Below are 14,553 nucleotides of genomic sequence, written 5' to 3' on the forward strand. Positions count from 1 at the left end.
TAATACCAATGACCTAATTATCACTGCAAAAGGGCTAATATTAGACAGCAAATATTCTAAAATTGGTTTCTGTTGAATATATTCATCAGGAGATGGGAGCATAATCAAAAAAACACCAGTACCGGAGATGGTTGATATATTTATTAAGAAAAAACTTTCTTACACCACATCTGCATTACGCAGTAAGAACACAACAGCCACCGATTTCTTTTATTTTATCCTCAGCCTGTTTGGAGAAGAATTTGGCTTTCACGATCACAGGCTGTTTCGGTAGGCGACCCTTACCCAATACTTTGTAGTAACCCTGCAACACAGTAAGTGCATCATGAGAGCTATAAATTTTCAGAAAAACTTGCTCAACTTATAGAAACATGTAATACAAAAGACTGGACAAATCTGTTTTATCCTAAATTATTTTTGAAAGAAAATTCAGAAATAATTTTGCACATTCTGCAGTCTTTAAACCTAAACTTCTGATATTACTTTTAATACTTTAAAGCAGTACTTGCCTACTGATATGCACATAATTCACACACAAAATTTTAATTAAAATGTCCAGTTAGCACCAATAATATTTTTTTGAAAAACTGCAGACCACACACTGACACCAATTGACTGTATCAGAACTATGAACAGTCCCTAGACAACAGCTAACACTTTAAAATTCATATCTAAACTGAAAAAGCCACAAATATCCATAATCAGCAGTTGAGGTAATACATTGCTTCCATCTACTTCAAGGCAAGAAATAATATTGACAATTAACAGTAATGTAAACTGCCACAGCTATTATTAAGATATTAGCAACTGAAACATCCCCAACACATATACATTGTATAACTCGGTAGGCTTCATTTCAATAAACATCCAGAACAAAGTTGTATAAATGTTCCAAATGTAGTGCCTCTAGCATACAATTCATTCAAAACACACTTATACAATCAAAATCTGAACACTTTCATTTCACAATATCTTGTGTTATTCAATGCCATTGTGTCACCTGACTGACGGAAACTTCAGTATTCATTCTGAATGTCATGTGCCAAACCAATGTACAATGGCAACTTTCATATGAACTGTTCAGTGAATGAAACACCTGATTTTTTTTTGAAGAATCTCTTCATACTGGTAATAGATCAATCAAGTGGTTCCACCTTCTTAAGATACACCACTTGTGTTGTCTGCGAACATGGCAAACCTCTCGCACAATTTTTACTTTTATGTATCCAACCATAAATTACACTGTCAAGAGCAGACATTGTGCATTTTGATGCGGTGCTGAACACATGCAATGACCTTCAGAAAGCTTACAGAAAGTTTGACAGCCCCTCATGTAGCATCTCTCAGTATTTGAGTGGAGTATGGTGTCATGTTTCACACTAATCCTGTTTACAAATGCTATACAGACAAAGGCAAACTTACACCAACCATAGCAATAATTATTTAAATTTTCTACTTACAGCTTTCACAACATCAATTACTGGTGCTTTCCCCTCAGTATTGTTCTTATACTTTTGCCTTGTCTGTTCCGTGACAAGGGTCCATAATTTGTCAAGGTTGATTGTGGGACACCACTTCGTATTGCGTCTTAAGTGGTAGTTGCGCATACCAAGCTGAAAGAAAATGAGCATTGAAACCACACTCTACAACCAAAAAATATACAGCATAATTTGAAAAATACAATACTATTCCAATGTTATAATAATGTTGAGTGCAACTATTTTAACAAACTGATGTGAGAACATTAAAACAATTAAGTCATTAAGTGGAAATTACATCATTTAAGACTGATTATGCCTTTCAGCATTCAGTCTGGAGCATAGCCCCCTTATAAAATTCCCCCATGATCCCCTATTCAGTGCTGACATTGGTGCCTCTTCTGATGTTAAACCTTACTTCAAAATCATTCTTAACCAAATCCAGGTACCTTCTCCTTAGTCTGTCCCAACTCCTCCTACCCACTACTGCCAAACCCATTAGTCTCTTGGGTAACCTTGCTTCTCCCATGCATGTAACATGACCCCACCATCTAAGTGCTTTTTCATCCTGACTGCTACATCTATAGAGTTCATTCCCAGTTTTTCTTTGATTTCCTCATTGTGGACACCCTCCTACCATTGTTCCCATCTACTAGTACCTGCAATCATCCTAGCTACTTTCATATCTGTAACCTCAACCTTGTTGATAAGGTAACCTGAATCCACCCAGCTTTCACTCCCATACAAAGTTGGTCAAAAGATTGAACAGTGCACAGATACCTTAGTCTTGGTAGTGACTTCCTTCTTGCAGAAGACAGTAGATCATAGCTGAGCGCTCACTGCATTAGCTTTGCTACACCTCACTTCCAGTTCTTTCACTATGTTGCCATCCTGTGAGAATATGCATCCTAAGTACTTGAAACTGTACACCTGTTCTAACTTTGTTCCTCTTATTTGGCACTCAATCTGTTTATATTTCTTTCCCACTGACATTACTTTTGCTTTGGAGATGCTAATCTTCATACCATGGTCCTTACATTTCTGATCTAGCCCTGAAATATTTTGCAAACTTTCAATGGAATCTGCCATCACAACTAAGTCATCCGCATATGCAAGACTGCTTATTTTGTGTTCACATATCTTAATCTCACCCAGCCAGTCTATTGTTTTCAACATATGATCCATAAATAATATGAACACCAGTGGAGACAGGTAGCAGCCTTGTCTTACCCCTGAAACTACTCTGAACCATGAACTCAATTTACCATCAACACTAACTGCTGCCTGACTATCCATGTAAAGACCTTTAATTGCTTGCAAAAGTTTGCCTCGTATTCCATAATCTCTTAGAACTGACAATAACTTCCTCCTAGGAACACAGTCATACACCTTTTCTAGATCTATAAAGCAGAGATACAATTCCCTGTTCCACTCACAACACTTCATTATTTGCCATAAGCTAAAGATATGGTCCTGACAACCTCTAAGAGGCCTAAACCCACACTGATTTTCACCCAATTTACAAAACCTTTTTAATAACATCGGTTGCAGACAGATGTATTACAGCTCTGTCTACAGTTCAAGGACATGATACATCCCATCACAACCAAGTGAATGGTCCTTTGCATATAACAATCTGTTGTCCCCAAGATTTCACAAGTGAAATTCCCTGATATTTCCCCGATTTCCAGAAAAGTTGTAGCATTTTTTCCTTACAAATTTTGAGATCTCAAGGGTAAGTTAAGATGTAAGATGAGAATCTGCCTTTGCAGCTACAGTACAAAAAAAACTTAATGCAAATGAGAAAATATCTAAAAACTTGCAAGCAGATGACATTTCCTGATGCAAGCAAAACTATCAAGTTTGTAATGAACTGTTCTTAGATGAAGAAAGCAAGCCAAATAGTGTGTGTGTTTCATTAAGGCCACTGATATTTTATTTCAATAAAATTAAACATTCTATGTCAAAAATATGCCTTTCCTTGGAGTTACAAGACAAGATTTAAAATACCTTCACTGATTTCAGAAATAACCTCAGAAAAAGTAGGCCTCTTGAAAGAACGTGTGTAAGGAGGGGAAGAATTGTGTAAACTAAGACTGTAGGTGACCAATAAAAAGTTGGTTCTACTATGTTTGTTATTGTGAGTTATTACCCACTGTGTTTTATCTACTATTTTACAGGTATTGTGTGATTTTTCTTTTGAGAAATGTGAGTACACAGCATACAAACCACCAGTGACAATTTTCTTATCATCGTCCATAGTTTAACATTTAAACTACTTTTGAAGTGCCAAAATGTACTAGAACAAATAAAATTCTACACTGTGCCATTCACTTGCAGTGAGAGTCAATTCCTGAACTCCCTTGACCATGGTCTCTGGCCCATTCAGGAGCATCGCAGTCCTGGGTCCATGGATAAACCATGAAAATATGCTGCACTTCGGCGCGCACAAACAGACCGAACCTCCGGGCAGCAGATCAGTGGGACTAGATCCGATGGGCAGGCTCTGCACATTAGTAGAAACCGAATGTGCTTCAGATAGACAGGCTCAGTACATTACAGATACCTGCAGAAAAGGTATATTGTTTTGGCCCACTGTGGAAATCCACTCATTTGGCCAGCTATTCATGAGCCACAGACAGCATGTTGATCAAATGAGACCAAAATGATCACTCCGTGCAACAGATAACTTTTCAAATACTCTGAGAATCAATAATAATGAGGATAGTTAGCAACTCACCGTAAAGATGATTGCTGAGCCATAGACAGGCATGTAGAAAAGAATCACACAACCAAATTTTCATCCATAGCAAGTCAAAATGAAAGTGCGCGCACACACACACACACATTACCATCATCTCTGGATGCTGTGCCTATAGTCTCTCGGAATCAGAGCCAAATAAACCACACCTCATGCCTTCCTCCGTCTCATCACTAGCTGTTAGTCTAGTGGCAAGAAGTGGTGGCTGCACTGACTGCAAACTGAGGGGAGTGGTAGGAAGGGGAGAAGTAACAGAATCGAGGGAGCAGGGAAGTGACACACGAACTCAGCTACACCAAGCCAGCAATGATGCATGACATTTCAGTAAACAAACCATTTCATCTAATGAGATATTTTCCAGCATTTTATTTTTCAATTTCTGATTAATTCCCTGATGTGTTTGAAATTCTCTGATATTACCCGATTTCCAGAACCTGTGGCAATATCCTGATAATGCTGTAGCAATAATCAGGGTTATTCTAAATGATGAACCAATTTTCAAAAATTTCTATGTATTCAAACAAATCCAAAATAAGTGTTCTTTACACTAATGAAAAGAGGAACTTTCAAAGTTTTGGTGGGCAGCAGCAGGAAAGTGGTTATGGTTTGTGAAGCGTGTGGTAAAGTTTGCGCAGCAATAAAGCCGTCATTCCATTTCACCGTCAGCTGTGAGTGAGACATCGACTGTGGAGCATAAGGTTTTCTGGAAAAACTCATTCACGAAAATTGAGTCACAAATTGCAGTGCAGCAGGCATTTCATATAAAATTCAGTATTCAACCACCAATTCACAAAAGCATTAGCCTTTTGTATAAGCAATTTAAACAGTCAGTGTGACCAGAGGAAAAAGCACAGGCCGACTGTCGTCAGAGGATGATGCCCGATGGATTCAAGGAAGTTTTGTGCACCATCTCAGTAAGTCTACCAATAGTGCCAGTCAATAGCTTTAAATACCCAAACCAGCTGTATGGAAAGTTCTGAGATGGCGTTCGCTGTACCAGCTCTGTTTTAACTTGTGTAGCCTCTCAACCTCAGTGACAAAGAAGCATCTCACATTTTGTGGTTATGTGCTAAAAAAGATGGAGGATTAAGCATTTCTACAGCATGTAATTTTTAGCGATGAAGCACTGTTCCACCTTTGTGGAAAAGGTCAATACACAATGTTGGCATACGAGGTTTGGAAGATCCACATTCACCATAGCAACAAGAAAGACTCAGCGAAAATCAGCTTGTTCTGTGCCATATCCTGTACAAAGTTTTAGGGATCATTTTCCCTTGCGGAAAGAACTAACAGGAATCACATACCTGGACATGTTGGAAGAATGGCTGTTCCCTGAAGTTATGGAAGATTCCCAGGACTTTTTTCAAACAGGATGGAGCTACACCCCATTGGTAACATGTTGTACACGGGCTTTTTGAACGACTCCCTTCCTCAGCACTAGATCAGTTACAGGTTTTGAGGACCCTGCTCTGCACTTCTGTCCACCAAGATTTTCTGATCTCACTATTTTTATGTGCTTATGTGAAGGAAGCTGTTTACGTCCAGTCTACCAACCACTCTGAACGATCCGTGGAACCGAATTACTGCTGCCGTGCACTCAGTAACAGCAGATACGCTTGCGCACATCTAGGACATGTTTGGCTTCTATGTTGATGTTTGCCATGGAGCCAACAGTGGCCACATTGAACATTTACAATCAATTATAAACTAATTAATTGCAAATTATTGAACTGATCAAACATTATGAAAAAACTTTGAAACTTCCTCTTTCCATTGGTATAAAGCTCGTTCATTTTCGATTTGTACTTTAATAAATATGAAGTTCTGAAAATTGCTACATCGTTTAGAATAACCCTGTATTTCAGTGAATGTAAATTATATTACTGAGAAGAGGTTAAGTAGTCTCACTAGACTTCCTTTTTAAGTAAAATCAAGACTTTTCCTACTTGAGGGCATTTTCTTTGACAGCATACTTAAATGTAATAACTTTACATTTCCTCGGGCCCTAATTTCTACTACCATTATTTTTCTTTCACACTTTAAATAAGAATTTTCATTAGAAAGAGTGGCAGCTACATAATTATGTGTATATGCCATAGATATAGGTAAGTTGTTGCCTTTTCTCACCTAACAAGTAGTTTTCTTTTATAGATATTGTTTGCAAACATTCCCAGCCCAGGTTTTCACAGTAACTATATATTCTCAATTATTTCATTCAGCATATTCAATTATTATGCTGCTATAATTTGTTTGAAACTCATTTTCTATGACAAGAGCCTAATTCTATCAGATTTTCTGACAACCTTCTGGCCAAAAATACACTGCAAACCCAGCATCAGATACCAATAATACTGTTGTGCTAAAAGGGACAATAAAACTTACTGATCCATGTGGCATCACTCAAAACGTTGCACAGTGAGAACATGCACCAGTTGTGAGATTCCCGAAGGCAGGATAACTGATGAGTGCTATCAGTTTTTCCTCCTAAATGAAATGTATTTCAGAAGCTCATACTACATGTCATTGGCTCCATGTTCCGTTAAGGTCTATTGCACATTTCATCCAGTAACAACCATTTCTTCATCTTCATTTGTGTAAGTCCTCTTACTAATAATGTAACACAGACCCTATTATCCTATTTCCACAAGTATATTTCAATGTCATTTGATTTCATAGTGAATTCTTATAAAAAGAAAATGGGCATTTGACAAGAAGAGAATCTTATGTGATAGAAGTATTAGCTTGAAGCAACGGATCTATTATGAAACACATAATGGAAACAGCTACGGAACAGAAGTAATTTTCCATTTTAATAAAGTATTAAATACAATTATTAAAATACAAAACTCCCTGTGCAGCTCTTGAGTGACAGTATGTACTGAAGTAGTCCATGAAGTTTCAATAAAAACACCAACACATTATGAAAATTTAAACCTCACTTTCAAACATTTTATATACAAAAAACAGAAAGAAAGAGCCAAATTTATTTCCACTATCTAGCCATGTGTAACAAGGAAGCCAACATTCCAAAGAGGTAAAATATGGAAGCAAATACTCAAGAAGTGTCAACAGTTATTAAAATAATGTTTAAACAAAATTTTTCAGCACACACTGGATTATTAAAGGAACATAGGCGAAATGCTGCATGCAAGTAAATGCTACAATCCTTCGAGTTCTAAACATCTGGTCAGAAGCGGAACCTCATCATTAAACTCAGTTCGCCGGTTGTTTAATCATCATTCCAGATCAATCGGAAATAAGTGTGTAGAAAGTCAGAAACCTCACCTTACCGAAGTAGCCAGGGTGATACTTGTCAAAATTGATGCGATGGTGATGCATACCACCAGCATTACCTCTTCCACCAGGATGTTTCCTGTGCTTTCCTGTAAATAAGGATTAAAAATTATATCATCCACATACAACTATAGGTGATCAAGCCCACAACCCTCAGAAAGAATATACAAGGGTTGGAACTTTAATATTTACAACTCGTACAAAATAGACGTGTTTCAAAGATTTGCTGACCAAAGTAGTCACCAGCATTGTGTACAACCCCATTGCCACAGCATTGTGTATAACCCCACTGCCAGTAATGAAGTCATAGGATACTCTTAGCAGCACCAGTTGTGTTGACTGTTCGAGCGGCACTGTCTATTGCCCGATGAATTTGTAGCAGTTCTGAAGTGAATGCTGTGATGTGTTTCCTTCAGTTTGGAAATCGAGTTGATCTCTTGAGGGCTTAAGTCAGGGGAGCGCTGTAGATGGTATAGCACTTAACAGCCCCATCAGTCAAATCAGGAACAGCTTGCACTGTATGTGCTTGAGTATTGTCCTGCAAACTGATGGTCAGGTCCTGCAGAAAGTGTCATCACTTCTATCTCTATGCTGTTCAGTTTTAGAACTCAACCTACCACCAGAGACAGAAGTGATGACACTTTTTGCAGGATCTGACCACCACCTACTGCACTCACCTGACTTAAGCCCTCACGAGTTCAACTTTTATTTCTAAACTGTATTAAACTTCAGAGCATTCGCTTCAGAACTGCTACAAAATTCGTCATGCAGTATGCCACACCACTCTAACAGTAATCACAACTGGCACTGCTTAGAGTATCTTAGGACTTCCTCATCACCAGCAACAGGGTTTTACACAATTCTTGTGACTACTTTGAAAGTCAGTGGAACTTTGAAACACGTATATTTTGTACGAGCTGTAAATAGTCGCCACTATGAAAGTTCCAACCCTCTTATTTTTCTAATTTTAAAAATTGTAACAACAATCATTGAGCCACAAGAATGGACTTTGAACAGTTAAAAGTATACTGAAATTACCACCAACCATTACATTAGGTAAAGCAAACTTCAGCAAGCAGATACACATTTTTCTTCCAGCTTGCCCACAAAGTTATATGACAAAAAAAGTAAATTCAACAGTGACCAATAACATTTTGCCTTAAAAGTGTACCTTTTCCACAGCATGGTGCAAATGGTAACTGTTTGTTTAGTTTACACTGGGAAGTGAAAACAATGAACCACTAGCTGGATGACAAGGCAGAATCAATGGGAAAGAGTGCTTCATAAATTTTTTGATGTCAGATGTATGCAATTATGTTGTGGCGTAATGGAACATCCTGTGTAAAATGCTCTCACAAAACAATATTCCATAAAATTTCAACTGTGCTCTGAGGTCCATGCCTAACAACCATTTCTGAAATCTTGACTTTTGAAAATATGCCACAAAGTTCTTGCAAGGATTACACCACTCATTACAGCCAGCTTTCATCCAGCCATTAGTTGGCTCCAACTCACAACTGAACTACCGTATTTACTCTAAGCCGCACCTGAAAAATGAGACTAAATCGAGAGAAAATTTCCCTAAACTATGCCGCACCTGAAATTTGAGACTAAATTCAAGGGGAGAAAAACATTTTAGACCTCCAAACCAAAACAAAGTTGGTCCATTGTAATATGAGAGAATTTAGGTCGAACAAATGACAACAGCTACAGTAGTTTGGTTTGTGTGGTAAGCTTAGCATTTAAGCTTTACCAGTAGTCATTGCTATGTGTCGGCTCTCCATCCATATTTATATGGGTACACTTCCTTTTCTGGTTTGAATTCATTGCTTATTTTTCTTTGATCTGAAATGCCATTCTCTTTGTTCTAGGTGTTTACGTTACTAAGCTCAAAATGCATTATTGTACTGTGTCATGCATTGTCGCATTCTGATAATGAGTGTTTATGACCTGTCACCACTTATGGCATGGCTTGCTTTTGTGCACACTACCATCACTTACAATTTTAAAAAATAGAGGAATCGTCTCATTAGCAAAACAATGGCAAGAGAATGCCGTTTGTTGTCACTACTGCTTTCTTTGATAATGATCAACAAGAACCAAATAATGGACTGCGCATGATACAACAAACGTTTTGCAAAAATTTTTGTTTGAAAATCTTTGCAGACGCAACTTTAGTACATTATATTTTGCACAGAAATTAGAGTCATCTTAAAAATCTAGTCAGTTGCCATGCTTCATTTCTGACTATCACTATTCAGCATAAGAATGAATATAAACATGACATTTATATTCCTCCGCATTTGCTGTTGTCTCACTAGTTCCGTAATTAGGCAGAGGATTTAAATGAAATAGCAGGAAACGAAGGAATACATGACAAAATGTTTACAATCGTATTACTCTTATGTTGAAGAGACTACTGCATGTGATTCACAATTCATGAAAGTTCCTATCAGCAACCATCTCTCGTCACAGGTAGGAAAACATTCAGAACAGTTGGCCATATTGACTAACATCCCAAACAGTCTTGCTAGTCAGATTTTCGTAGTACATTGAAAGACTGCTACACTCTAAGATGAACAATATGGAATTTGTATTTACTTCATTAGATAATTTATGAAAATGCAGTGGTCGAACAAAACTCAGGGCATACAAAAACCTCATCTTCCACTTTTTTTAAATCTATTTACTGACACAGAAGCTTTGGTACCAGTATCTTTGTGCTTGCAAAGCATGCCTTTATAGCACTACATATATTCCATGGCAGAAGTTAGTTTTGGCAGCACCTATCAACATTTTCCAGAACTACCGCTAACTTTGCACTATTCTTAGCTGCAGGGGGCTTTTAGGATTACAAAAACTGGAAAAAGTGTGTCCTAGATTCGAGTAAATATAGTGGCTTTTTTCAAGACGGACTTTAAAAACTCAAATCTGCAAATGTGGGAAAAGAGAACAGGAACTTTCAACCCAAGATGATAAAATGTAACACTTGAGTAAGAACAAATATTCCCAGAAATGTTATTTCAAGAAACAGACACCCAATAAAGATAAGACCAGTAGGGCTAACCCGCCTTACCATTCACAACTACCACATCAGTAACGAATTTTGAGCACTAAGCCACAAACTACAGTAAGTTGTATCTTCTGCTGAAATTCATCATTAAGAGGCTCACTGACTATACTAACAACAGATTGACTACACCTTACAAAATAATTACCAATGGTTAACGAATCAATATCAGTGTACTATAGTACACAGCGTTCAAACTACAGTATTTCAATTAACATTAATGGGACACAGCAATAAAAACCTTACAAGAGAGCGAAAAGCCTTTTCAAACCGGACACTTTGGCAAATTTCGTTTTTGCAGTATTTCACTGGTGATAGCCCAAATACAACTAAGCAGATCTCATGCAACGACCTGAGTCAAATGAAAGTGTTTCCCAATTACAAACAAAACGATTAAGGGAATTTTTATATGCCCAATTCAAAAGGACAGCTCCAAATTAGTCTAGTGCAAAATTTTATTAAGTATGGACAGGAACAATAAAACACTAAGAATAAGCAGTACTCCAGAAGTGACTTAGCAGCACTGCTGTATGGCTGCAGCAGCAAGCATGCATCAGGGAACTTCTTATTGGTGGCTTAGGGCACTAAATAGCGAGATCAGCACCGACAGTCACTGATGGAGTGACTTATTTATCATGTTTTACTGTCCCTGTTTATAGACACTGGTTACCATGGAAACTATAAAGCAATTTGGGGGCCATTGAATCACATTAAATTTTCTTTATAGTGGGAAACAAACCAAAACTTTCTAATGACACTGGTCACCACATGAAAAATGTGATGAGCAGTATCTGTTTGAGCCAACTCACTACAAACTAATAATTACAAGTGACAGCCAAATTACCACAGAAAATCATCCTGACCACTTTGAGAACACCCTGTATATGACCCCGTCAAAGAATCAAAAACCATAAGAGCACATGCATGAAAACTATGACAAACTTAGCAGTTCTACCAGAAGCAATTTTAACACTACAGTAAAAACAAGTAATCTATTGCTGTGAATACAGGAGATTACGTAAGCGTCTGATTCCACCCGTCTGTTTTGACCCACGACATCAATATGGTGGAAACAACCATTCTAAACGTCTCCAATATGGGGACTATGATGTCATTACATAAACAACAAACATGAAAATACATGTAAAATCAACAAGCCTATCACGCACTAAAAATGCCATCAAACTAATGGGACCAGTGACGGAAATTCTTCTTTTGTTTGGGTGGGGACAAACTAAATATAAACACAGACACCGCAATCCGTGATGACACAAAAACACCAAAAACTTCTGAAATTCCGTTACAATTACAATATCAACAGGAATTGTGTCACTTCCCTTCACCTACATAGCTCAACTACAATTGTCGATACCACAAAATAAAAACCAACTAGGGCCTACTCAAAATTACAATCACACCGCAACTATTGATACCACAAAACAAGGAACAACAAAAATTGCAATTGGGCACTTCCCTTGATTTGTATAGGTCCACACCAGCTCACAAAAAACACACACACACACACACACACACACACACAGAAAGCAAAACAAACCCCCAACTCGTATATTCCGCTTGCATATGCCGCATTTCACTATCTCAGCCACAAGCCCAAAAAGTTGCAGAAACTTAACGACTGACAACATGTCGTCCCCCATTTCAGCCCGCAGACGCACACTATTAGAAGTCATCTATACCTAACAAAATAAGCCACAAATTTAATTAAACGACTTACTGCCCAACAAACAGCAAACCAATAACATCAAACAACACTACAATAAACTCAAAGGAAACAATTCGCAACTCAATGAAACTAATTTCCATACTTCTATAACAGTCACAACCGACAAATGCACACTTCAAGCACCGACACCCAAATGAAACCAACCCACCAGCAGACACCACCAACCACAACAAGACATCTACAAACACACAAATACTCCCGCACTGTCATGACATCACACACTTCAAGACCCTTACATAAGTCAAAGCCGTTGACCGAATACAGTACTTTGTGACTGGCTTTCAGAGGTCCATGAAACTAGCAGAAACCACAAAATACATTAAAGCATGACATACGGAACAAATCTGAGGATCCACTACCATAGCAGATGAATCTCAAAGATATGATGGAAAATGAAAAGCAGTGATACATCTTTGTATCACAGTCTGGCAAACTATTTTTCCATTCACATAAGCACTAGACAACACTAATAACAAAATCGAAATTCTAATAGTTAAGCTGCCCTACCAACATTCATCAAACGTCTAAAATACACAGGGCTAACTTTGGTGTGAGCAGGAAGGGGCAATTAAAGCAATAACTAACACTCAAATCAAAACTGCCCAACTGATTATGTGTATGTAACACTAATACTGGAGGTGGTAATAATATTACTTCACAAGCCACTGCAGCGTAACGTTCAGGCAACCTTACACACACGCTGTTGACATGGGATGTTTAAAGCAATCCCATCGTAATCACGACTCAACTATAACTATGAGACATCTGGCTACTCAACCATTACTTGGAAAATTATTTCAAACAAACTTGCAAAACATTTAAGGATAAATTACAAAGCGAGAATTTTAAACGCTTTCATCTGCCTACATATTGTTTACTTTAAAAAACGTAAAACAAATGCGACTCTCCAGCCGAAACCAATGACAAGTCACTGAATTGGTACGATACACATTACCTGACTGTAATACATCACTCCAATCAACACCACCTAAAATGCTAGCCAATGATCAAAAATATGCGACAAGAAATTACCTATTCGTCCATGTCCGTGACTCACATGACCTCTCAGCTTCCTCGTCTTCTTCTTGTGTGTAGACTGGAAAGAGAGGAAAAAAATATCAATCTTCTATGCACCAAGAAAAAATTAGCTACACGTACTAAAATTTATCAGTTGCGAACACTCCGCACAATTACATTCAGTCCGCCCGTTCGCTGAATTCATCATTTCTCAACATCCATTATCACACACTAAAATATAATCTTCAGGACCGAAATACAGTTCACATTACGCGGGTAAGTTTTAATATACTCCTAACAGCTATTCGTAACACTGCATATTATAAAGATTGATAATTAGTTTACAGATACCATAGCGGCTGAACACTTTCCAAACTTACCATGTTCACGTGTCTCTTGCAGGATGCAAAGGAACAACCCGATATTACACGTACCAAAGGTACTACTCTTCCTGTCAGAGATATTACTGAAGCACCGTGACTGAAGCAAGACGAGATCGATTCACACTGGACCTCAACGGATAGGCAAGATGGATCACGGCCGAAAATCGACCGTGGATGGACTCACTGGGCACACTTGACGAGGTGATTAAAAGCCCTTAAGCAAGGTTCACACACGCAACAAAAGTGTCGCCACTGCTACTGGCATCCTGCAGTACATTGCAGCTGCACAGCCTCTATTCCCGGAATAGCGGGAGTAACGCGCTGTACGAATTTGGAATAACGCTTAACCGGTGAATATACTTTTATTCTGAAATCATTTGTTTAATTTGTATTTTCTGATCTTAATATTGAACTTTATGCTCTCTCTTTTTAAATCAATACAGTTCTTCCTCCTTCCTCTGGTTCTTGTCATGCTACTACTGAAGCAGCACCATCTACAATTCTGATAATTCTTCCAAATTTGAGAACAGGTATTTTTATTCTGGAAAGAAAACTGACAGCTTTAAGGTGAGATGACAATAAAAGGAAGATAAGCTACTAAAGATGATAGCAAAAGCTTAAATTATGTACAAATTAGTTACTGTTCCTCAAACATTTATGGTGGGATATGGTAACAGCTTCCAGGTTAGGTATGTGTCATATGTACAGTTCTACTCCAGGATTGTTGTTGTTGTCTTCAGTCCTGAGACTGGTTTGATGCAGCTCTCCATGCTACTCTATCCTGTGAAAGCTTCTTCATCTCCCAG

The 14,553-nt window shown here is 37.9% G+C and overlaps 1 protein-coding gene across 1 annotated transcript; it reads right to left on the bottom strand.

Moving 5' to 3' along the window:
- Positions 1-119: 119 nt before the first annotated feature.
- LOC126281168 (60S ribosomal protein L27a) lies at positions 120-13,905 on the bottom strand. Its single transcript, XM_049979847.1, has 5 exons — positions 13,745-13,905; positions 13,380-13,443; positions 7,525-7,622; positions 1,461-1,613; positions 120-304 (listed from the first exon to the last, which is right to left on the bottom strand). The coding sequence occupies exons 1-5, from the start codon at positions 13,745-13,747 to the stop codon at positions 176-178; spliced, it is 447 nt and encodes a 148-aa protein (XP_049835804.1). The 5' UTR covers positions 13,748-13,905; the 3' UTR covers positions 120-175.
- Positions 13,906-14,553: the final 648 nt, after the last annotated feature.

The sequence above is a fragment of the Schistocerca gregaria genome, chromosome 7, assembly GCF_023897955.1.
Source record: "Schistocerca gregaria isolate iqSchGreg1 chromosome 7, iqSchGreg1.2, whole genome shotgun sequence".
NCBI classification, from domain to species: domain Eukaryota; kingdom Metazoa; phylum Arthropoda; class Insecta; order Orthoptera; family Acrididae; genus Schistocerca; species Schistocerca gregaria.

Bases quoted from the DNA above. Each gene is read 5' to 3' on its own strand.
- LOC126281168 (XM_049979847.1), bottom strand. The intron at 1,614-7,524 runs GTGAGGTTTCTG...ATTTTCTTTCAG, and splicing joins ACCCTGGCTACTTCGGTAAG to CTTGGTATGCGCAACTACCA. The intron at 305-1,460 runs GTAAGTAGAAAA...ACTGTGTTGCAG, and splicing joins TAATTGATGTTGTGAAAGCT to GGTTACTACAAAGTATTGGG.